Raw genomic sequence first — 10,072 nt, forward strand, 5'->3', positions numbered from 1 at the left:
AGCTATCTACTGGGGCTTTGGGGGAAAAAAAAAATTTTTTTAAAAGAAGAAAAAAAAATGGTGAATTGCAGGGCCCATAATGCTAGTCACTGAATTGTTGGATATATTTTACCCAGTTACTATTGCAAGAGAACTTGGATTCTTTGTGACAAAAAGCTCCATAATAAGCAGTATTATCTTCCTCACACAAACTGATCTTGACTGAGACTTTGTTGTTGTACCACAAAGGAAACTAGTGCTATTTAAAAATAAAAACTATTAAGAGCACCAACTGATTATAAATATTGATAGGTATCAGGTGAGCTGTCAAAGCAATATTCTTTATTATATATCACTTCATAAAACAATTATATAATCTCTACTGCCAGAAACTCAATTATACTAGCCTCACGACTGATTACAAGAAATCTGCCTATTCTCAGAGCCATAGTAGAGCTAGAGAGCAAGGCAAAATTTCTTTTGAGGTTCTAACAGATATTAGAGTTTTTAAAAACATAAGGTCTCAGATTCAGGAAGGTAGTAGGAACTTTAAAGATGATCTGGCCCAGCACCCACAACCACACAGCCAAACCAATGGCAAAATCAAGACTAGAATCCAGTTGAATTGAGCCTTTGTATGTAGAGCTCTTTTCCACCACATTGTCCTAACCCTTATGTCCTATCTCTTTTCAAACCAACTTAGTTCCTATGAATACCTCAGAACTGCAAGAAATATTGGAAGTACACTCCAACCTCTAATTTCTTTATAATAAGAAACACACAATACTAGTTACTGGCTACACTGACATTTAGAGAATGGAAACAGCAAATTGCGAGCAAAAATTGAATCGTGTTTATGACTAGGGTTCCCTACTTCCGGGAGCCCATGTCCCTGAACAAATTCATCCAACAAATACCGAACTCCCACTATATGCCAGACACTGTGCTAGCTGCCAGGGATACCACTATAGGGCACCCTTGCTCCTTCAGAGCTCCTGGCCCCAGATATAACTCCACATGTCCTAAAATAAAGTAGCCTGTAAAGCTGAGCCAAGGATCATCATGTTAACTGAACTTGAACCTATATTCTCTACTGGACCCTAGGAGCATTCCTAAAAATCTCAACTGTTTTTTTAGTTGCTGGTGTTAACAGCATGGAGAAAAATGGCAGAACTTTGAACCAGAAGGATCCTTTCTTCAAACAAGGAAACTGAGCCCCAGAGTTGTAAGAGTCACTTTTTAAAATTCTTTGTAAGCAACTGCCCTTCTAAATCAAGACCTATCTTGAACAAATCTTTATTTTTCCAAAGCTATCCTCTTCACCTGTACCTTCAGATCCACTTTTTCCAGGCCCTCTCTTAGGTAAGCATGGTTCTCCTTCACTAGCTTCTTCCTTTCTGCCACCAGTACCAGCTTCCCTACTCCCCCACCGTTCTTTTGCTCGAGCCTGCTCTTCCCCAGCTACTATCTAATTTCTCCAAATTCAATACCTCCTTTTTTCAAAATCACTCTGTAGGGCCCCAAGAAATTTGGCTTCTGTCCCCTCCCCTCTATTTGCAAGTCATCAATGAAATGGTGTTTGGTCTTTTCCCAAGGCCCCACTCTCCTCAAAACCTCCGTGGCTGGACACTTCTGACCATTCTACTTCTGATATCATCTTCTGCCTCTCTAACCCCCAACCTCTCCAACTCAGTTTCTCCTTATCCCTTAATGTCAGCATTCCTCAGGTTTAACTTGGGCCCTCGGCATCTCTACACAGATATTTCCCATATAGCCATCCATGTCAATGTCTTCAACCATCATCTCTACACTCGACTCTCAGATGCAGGAAATCAGCTCAGACCTTCTTAGCAAGTTCTAGACAGATTTCAAATGCTTCCTGCGATCTCCTCTTGGCAATCCAGCAATCGCTTCAGACTCAATACCACCAATTCACCATCTACCATGTTTATCCCTTCCAAAACTATCTCCTTGTTCTGACTTCCTCATCTCACTAAAGATACCAAGCTACCTCTAGGGAGGTAGATAATATAATGGCCAAACTCTGAGGTTCTTGAGTGAGCCCACCTAAAGTCATATTTGGCTAAGCCATTTACTATCTGTGTATCCTTGAGCAAGTTAAGCTCTTTGAGCCTCAATCTCCTTAACTGAAAAAAAGAAAAAAACCACAGCACCACTCTCACAGAATTATCATGGCCATTAAACAGGACAACATATGGAAAGCTCCTAATACAATGCAAAACACATAAAGGCATTCAATAAATATTAGCTACTAAACCTTTTATGGTTAACATTAGCAGGAGCAGCAAGAGCCTCACAGCTGAGGCTATTTAGCCTCCACCCCAGCTCAGACTTTTTCTAGGCTCTGGACCCATTTCCTATCCTTAAGCAGAGGTAATTTAAGAAACTCCAGTAGCAGTTCATTCAGGACTCATCAACCTGGTTCTGATCTTTTAACCGAACTCTTCCCTGACCTATCAATCTATAAACTGGATCATCATTTTGGTTCCCTTTCTGGATATTTAAGGACTGCTCAGTCTTGTCTGCTGCCCTGAGGGGCCCCGAGTCATCCAACTTCCTAACAGTTAACAGCCAGCTCTGAAGTGCCTATGAGACTGCACCATTGTGCCCTACCGCACCCCACTGAGGCACCTGACCAACCTGTTCTCTCTGTCTGCCTTCAGAACACCAGCCACCCACCGGGCAGGACTGACATCTCACCTGGCTGGACTATTTCCCACTGCCTGCAGCTAAATCTCCCTACAAAAGCCTTCCCTACCCTGGTGGCCCCTCCTAGTTTAGGTTCACCTCTCCACTAATCTCAAAGGGACTTGGGCCCAAGACTTTTGGCTTCTGACTCCTCCATCGCCCCCCCATACCCAATCAAAGCTGCTGTATCTTCTTTCATACTTATCTTCTGCAGACACTCTCCTTTCCTTATTTGCACTACTTCTTTATCCTTTGTCAATCTCCGCCTGCATTTCAACCGTGCTTCCAAACACCAGTCAGATTAATCATCCAAAAACATAGCTTTCATACGTCACTCTACTGCTCAAAACATATCTGAGGCTCTCGACTTCCTGTAGGATAAAATCTCAATGTCCCTTGATTATACTGTGAATTTTCCTACTTCTGAGCCTTTGCCAATACCATTCCTTCTATCTAAAATATTCTCTCTCTTCATCCAAATTTTATATTTCCTTCAAAGACATTTGTTCAAATCCTATGTTCTCAGTGAAGCTCTCCCTGATCTCACTAGTAGAGGAGCATTATGAGCAGAGGGAACACAGTGCAAATAATCTGAGCAAGAGCGAGTCAAGCAAGGAGACCAGTGTGACTGGAATGGGGTGAGAGTGATTATTTTGGAAACAAGATTAGAGAGCTTGAGAGAGGCCAGCCCACAGGGCCTTCTTGGCCATTATAAGGATTTTGTCTTTAAATCTGAGCAAAATGAGGATCAACTACAAGGTTTTTTGTGGTTTTTTTTTGAGGAAGATTGGCCCTGCACTAACATCTGTTGCCAATCTTCCTCTTTTTTTCTCCCCAAACCCCAGTACATAGCTGTGTATCACAGTTGTAGAGTTGTAGCTCTTCTATGTGGGACACCGCCTCAGCATGGCTTGATGAGTGGTGAGTAGGTCCGCGCCCAGGATCCGAACCAGCGAACCCAGGGCTGTCGAAGCAGAACACGCGAACTTCACCACTATGCCACCAGGCCAGCCCCAGCTGCAAGGTTTTAAGCATTCCCTAGCAAAGATACATGACTTGGATTTCAAAAAGATCATGCTGCTGGTGGTAACAAGAAGAGGCTATATGTAGAGGCAAGTGCAGAAGCAAGGAAACTAGTTAAGAGGCTATTACAGTAATCTGGGTAAAGGGTGTGAATAGAACCAGGGTGGTGGCAGTGAGAAGTGGTCTGAATCTTGATGTATTTACTGATGGGATGAGGGGGATGAGAACAAGAAAGGAGTTAAAGATGACTCCAAGTTTTTAGCCTAAACAAGTTGAAGAACAGAGATGTCATTAACTGAGGTGAGAGAGAAGACTGTGGGAGGAACAGGTTTTGAGGGAGAAGATCTGGAGATAGGTTTTAGACATGATAAGTTTAAGACATATAATGACAGCTAAAGGAAAATGTTGAGTAGGAAGTTTATTACCTAGATCTGAAATTCAGGGGAGAGGTTCTGACTAGAGATACACATTTGGGAATTGTCAGAATATAGATCAGGCCAGTTTCCTAAAACTTCTTTGATGATGGATATGTTCTACATCTACACTGCCCCATATGGTAGCCACATGTGACTTGAAATGTGGCTAAGGTGTCTGAGGAAGCGAATCGTTAATTTTAGTTAATTTACATTTAAATAAGCACATGTGGCCAGTGGCTACATATTGGACAAAGCATATACAGATAGTATTTAAAGCAATGTGATTGGATGAGAACCCTACATGAGTGCATGTAGGTAGAGAAGACGTCCAAAGATTAGTACTAGGGCATGCCAACAACATGGATTATTTGTGATGGGGGAAAAAGAAATGAAACAACCCAAATGTCCATCAACAACAGAATAGAAAATTAGTAGCATATTCACGCAAGCCTGCCATTCTGCAATGAATGCATACATCTACGTGAATGAATCTCAAAAACAATTTTAAATTAAAAAAAAACAACTCAGATAAGAAAATTTTCCATAAAGGTCAAAAGCAGACAAAACTAAACAATATACTATTTAAGAATATATTCAGATTGATAAAGCTATAAAGAAAATCAAGGGAATTATTATCCAAATATAGGATAACATCACCTCTCCAGGGGAGGGAGAAGGTTGCAATTCGGGAGGAAAGCACAGAGGGCTTCAAAGTTACTGGAAATGTTCTATTTCCTAAACTAGACGGTGGGTACACAAGCATTCATTTTGTTATTCTTCTTTGTCCTATATACTCTGGCATGTATAACATTAAATAATTAAAAGAGTAAAAAAAATATCAGGCAGCATATGGTTAAATGTCAAATAGATGTTTTCAAATCTCTTTAAACAAGTTGGTTCAGGGCCAGCACCATGGCTTAGCGGTTAAGTGCGCGCGCTCCGCTGCTGGCGGCCAGGGTTCGGATCCCGGGCGCGCACCGACGCACCGCTTCTCCGGCCGTGCTGGGGCTGCGTCCCACATACAGCAAGGATGTGCAGCTATGACATACAGCTATCTACTGGGGCTTTGGGGGGAAAAATAAATAAATGAATAAAATCTTCAAAAAAAAAAGAAGCACTAAAACAAGTTCGTTCAGAAAAAGAAAAGATAACTGTGTGACCTGTATAATGTCTAAAAACGATGGATTTAGTCATATAAAAAAAGAGGGAAGGGCACTCTAGAATTGGGAATGAACAGGTTATGTACAACAGTTATGTAAACTGGTTATGTACAAGGTTACGTAAATTGGGGAGTCTGACTGGAGAAGAGGAAAGTTAGGTTGAAAAGTTGGGCTAGAGCCAGCCTACAAGATGCCTAAATGCTGGGTCAAGAAGTTAGGACTTGATCTTGAAATAGTGCAGAACCACTGGTAGTGTCTAAGCAAAGAAAATGGCATGGGAAAGTGGTAGACTATTAGTAGGATTAATCTAACGCTAAGCATCAACTAATAGGGAGACAGTAGGCTGGAAAAATCAGTTATAAAACTTGTAGGTGTGAGATGTCACAGAAGATGATCATGGCCTGAACTAAGATGGTGATGGAAGATTAGGTTTACTCCAAGAATCTTTAGGATAAAAGACTCAGGAGAGTTTGGTCTTGGGAATAGGCAGTGAGAGAAAAAGAGATTCAAACATTACTCCAATTTTCAAGGTAAACTGAGAAAATGATAACACCAACATATGCAAAACTAGGAAAATCAACAGAGAAAACTAGCTTTGAAGGAAGACCATTCATTCATGCGATAAATATGTCAGGCAGAGTGTGATACCTTCCCCTCAGGGAGCAGCTTGTGAGTCCCACTTTTGTTTTTTGTTTTTTTTTTTTTTGTGAGGAGATCAGCCCTGTGCTAACATCCGCCAATCCTCCTCTTTTTTTGCTGAGGAAGACGGCCCTGGGCTAACATCTGTGCCCATCTTTTTCCACTTTATATGGGACGCTGCCACAGCATGGCTTGCCAAGCAGTGCGTCGGTGCGCGCCCGGGATCCGAACCAGCGAACCCCGGGCCGCCGCAGCGGAGCGCGTGCACTTAACCGCTTGCGCCACCGGGCCGGCCCCCCACTTTTGTTTTTAACAGTTACAAACACTTAATAGGCAAAGAGAAACTGTTCAGTTTTTTGGGAGGAATAAAAGCTTTGAACTCTATGAGAATGTTATAAGTCCCACCCTTAAAAGAAGAAAGTACTGTGATAAATATATTGAGTTGCTTTTCAAAAAAAATTGAAAGAAGCAACAGAACACAAAACTGGAGATGTTTAGTAAAAGGAGGTACTAGTACAAAGAGGTAAAGGAGCAGAACTATTCACTATTTGACTAAAAGCTCCTTGAGGACTGAATTTATCACTGGCTGTCTTTGCACCTCCCCCAGGGCTGACTGAGTCATCAGAATAGACTCGCAAAGAAAAAGAGAAGAGTGAGGGCAGACAGAAGATAACCCAATTAGGAACGCCTTACTTGAGCCTCTAGAAGCCAACATACCCAAAGGATCTAGGAAGAGGATACCTACGGAAGGAGAGTGCTTTAGCCTTGTCACCCTGGCTGAAAGGTAGGCTGATCCTCTGGGTACCTGTTTAGGAGATCTAAAATACCAGCAGGAAAACAGAAAGGAAACCAGTTCTTACGAAAACATACACTGAACTTCTGCTCCCCACACTACTCCCTGGTGAGATTGTCCCCAACTCTAAACTTGAAGGCAGACAGGCAGAATGTAACTTTTTACTGCGTGTGGATTGGGCTAATGCTAATTAAAGATACTCAAGGGCATTCTGTCCCTTTAGACTATTAGAAGTACTTTAAAAGCCTGAATCTTAATAGTTAGTCCCACCTGGCATACCACTGTTTCTCAAGCCTGTAAAACAGAGAAATGCAAAGTAGAGCTGCCTGCAAAGTGAGATGAGTGATGCTCAGGTGTTTGAAGTGGTTGCCAGGGACCGCTATGACCTCCAGGTTCCCCAATAGTCCAGATAATTTCGCACAGCCCCAATTTATCCAGTAGGGCTGAACAGAGGACAAAGAGGCTGCTTTTTAAATGGACTGATCTTATACAAATGCTTTAACACCATCTCTTTCTCAAGAGGTTAGAACAGGAATGAATGCCTAAACACAGGAGGAGGCAGTATAATATAACAATTAAGTTATAATCAGGCTCAGGTTCCAGACAACAATGGGTTGAAACCCAGCTCTTCCAGTAAAGAGTTATGTAACAGTCTCTAACACATTCTTCCTACTATGTACAGAAGGATTGATTACCTTCCTTAAGATTTGAATATATGGTAGCTTCGGATGTTAGTACAGTCGTCCCTCAGTGTCTGCGTGGAATTGGTTCCAGGACCCCCGCGGATACCAAAATCCGCGGATGTTCAAGTCCCTTAGTCAGTGGCCCTTAGTCCCTTAGTCCTTATCTGCGGTTCCGCATCCACGGGGTCAACCAGCAGCAGATTTTTTTTTTTTTGGGGGGGGGTGAGGAAGATTGGCCCTGGGCTAACATCTGTGCCCATCTTCCTCTACTTTATATGTGGGACGCCTGTCACAGCATGCCTTGATGAGAGGCGCGTAGCTCAGCGCCAGCACCGAACTGCGCACGCCAGTCAGCGGACGCACGCGATTTTAACCATGACGCCACCCGGCCGACTCACAGCTGACCTGAAACAGTATAAGCTGGATTCGCGCATGTGGAACCTGCAGATACCGAGGGCGGCCGACTGTACTTTGCTTCCTAAAACTACGCCTTCATCCCTTTGACTGGACCTGTATTTTCCTTAATAGCCTCAGCCACTAATTTTTAGTGTAGAGCTTCCCAGATGGTTGAGCTCATTCATTATGCTTTGACTCTCCTGAATTTCCGTCTCTGAGAACAACCTTATCTTGAAGGTCTGGTTGTCCAACTCATGTCCTGGACTTCATCAATGAAAGTGGAGAGCAGTGGGAGCAAACTATAGAGAAAATCAAACTGTAAGTAGAACATACAAACCTTTTAGTTGTATAAAACTTAAAACTGATGCTTTCTTTAAAATCACAAATGCTGTACACTGGAGACAATATGGAGCTAAAAATAGCCTGTTAGCAACCAAGGACGAACGAAAAGTGTTCTGACAGAAAGGAGGCACAGGGAAGTACCCTGCCTATGCTTACCACCACCACTTCTCTAAGCTCAGCGATCTTTTTGCATGTTGTAGTGGATTTTGTGGTGTAGGGGGAAATAAAGGAGGGAAAACAAGTTCCACAGAGTCTTCATTTGCATTAGGCCTTCTTAGTGCCATTACAACCATCCTAGTTCAGGCAGTCAAGACTAAATCCCAACCGGTTTCTCTGCCTCCGGTCTCTCCACTCCCTTACATCCTGCACACAGCCACCAAACTAATTTCCTAAACTACCAGTTTCATTAGATCACTCCCCACCTCAAAAACTCTTAATGGCTCCCTATCTACTATTCACTGGAAAAAAGCCCAACTAAAATTCAGAGCCCAGGCTACCATTATCCTCCTTTTATAACACAGGACTTGTTTCCTCCTAATTCCGCCACGGAAATTCTCTAAAGCTGCAACTAGACTAATCTGCTCACTTTCCCCCCAAAACAAACAGACTAACCTGCACACCTAGGCTGGATTACACCCACTCCCTCCCACCCTCCACCCCTTCTGCCTTTCCTTCGGAAGGCCAGCCCAGACCCCCTCCTCTGTCTCTGCCCCGCACTGTGCTCCTGAAGCACACACTGCCCATACTGCCCATCTCTGATCCTGTCCAACATCCTTTTCGCTGGCTATACTCTCGTGGCATCTCAATCCGCTCCAACCAAGTCCAAGTTCCTTGGCAGGCAGACCACATATTTACACAGAGGGTCTATCACAGTGCCCTGCACTCAGTAGGTCCCAGATATTTTTAAAACCAGAGGAGGGGTTCAAATGATGTATCTAAGTAGAGCAAGACAATACTGCCCATCTTTGCCAACGCCTCTCTATTCAGTCAAGGGTATTCAGCGTTCGCTACACGGCTGAAAATTTCTAGTATATACGGAGCAGGGAAGTGGAGAGGGCACGCCATCGGATGGCAAAAATCCTGTGTCCCAATCCTGGTTTTTGCCACAATCTCTGCAATTGTGGGGAAATCACACAATCTCTCTGGGCCTCGGTTGTCTCTGGTGTAAAAGGAGGGGAGCTGCTGTGAAGGATTCCAAGGCATCTTTCGGCTCCCAAATGCCCCCCGACAGGAGACCCAACACTCGTCTACTCACTAAGGCGGAGGCAGGCAAACTTTTGCAGTTCCCAACGCAAGCATTTCCAGATAGTAGTGGAAACTCGGTCCTCAGAGGGAAAGGCAGAGCGGAGAGGAAGGCGAGAAGCGGTCTCCCCGGACTCGGATTCCTTTACCCCACGGCAAAGAACGCTCCGCCTCGGCTTCCCGGCCCCTCAGGGGCAGGCTCCCCCGAGAGTCGCGTGGCGCCCGGAGCCGGCCAGGGTGACTCCGTCCGCGGCCCCCGCACTTGTGACACACGCCCCGCGACCCCAGGTAACAGCCCCCGTCCGCCCTCACCGGCGCGAGGGAAGCCCTCCTCTCCAGGCAAGGCCCCTCGCTCCCGCCCGGCGAGCCGCCCTTCCAGGCCCTGGGGCGGCCTCAGCGCGGCCATCTGGGCCCCAGGCCGGTGGGACGGGCGGCTCGAGGAGCCGCTGCGGCGGCTTTAAGTGCTGAATCACCACTTTGCAACCCGAGCTCCAAACCACCGTGACCCGTGGGCCCCGAGGGCCCGGGCGCTCCGCTCGGCTTACCCACAGAGGCGCTCCGCGGGCGGCAGGCGGGCACCGGGGACGCAGCGGAAGGTGCTGGGCAGCGCGTGGTGCAACAGCCACGCTAGCCGGTACCGCATACCCCAGCGCAGCCGCCGGGAGCACAGCGGCCGCTTCCTTCTTGCGC

At 45.1% G+C, this 10,072-nt stretch overlaps 1 protein-coding gene across 4 annotated transcripts in view; it reads right to left on the reverse strand.

Moving 5' to 3' along the window:
* IDE (insulin degrading enzyme) overlaps window positions 1–10,072 on the reverse strand; it is a 108,496-nt gene extending 98,424 nt beyond the window's left edge. The window contains exons 1-2 of one of the 4 annotated variants that reach the window (XM_058543538.1): window positions 9,928–10,072; window positions 9,396–9,458 (exon numbers count right to left, since the gene is read on the reverse strand). In XM_058543538.1, the coding sequence (XP_058399521.1) occupies window positions 9,396–9,458; window positions 9,928–10,025 (161 nt within the window). In that variant the 5' untranslated portion in view covers window positions 10,026–10,072. Of the gene's footprint in view, window positions 1–9,395; window positions 9,572–9,927 lie in introns of those variants that run through there. The other 3 variants (XM_058543536.1, XM_058543535.1, XM_058543537.1) reach the window with 3 other exon arrangements.

Source organism: Diceros bicornis, chromosome 6 (genome assembly GCF_020826845.1).
Source record: "Diceros bicornis minor isolate mBicDic1 chromosome 6, mDicBic1.mat.cur, whole genome shotgun sequence".
NCBI classification, from domain to species: domain Eukaryota; kingdom Metazoa; phylum Chordata; class Mammalia; order Perissodactyla; family Rhinocerotidae; genus Diceros; species Diceros bicornis.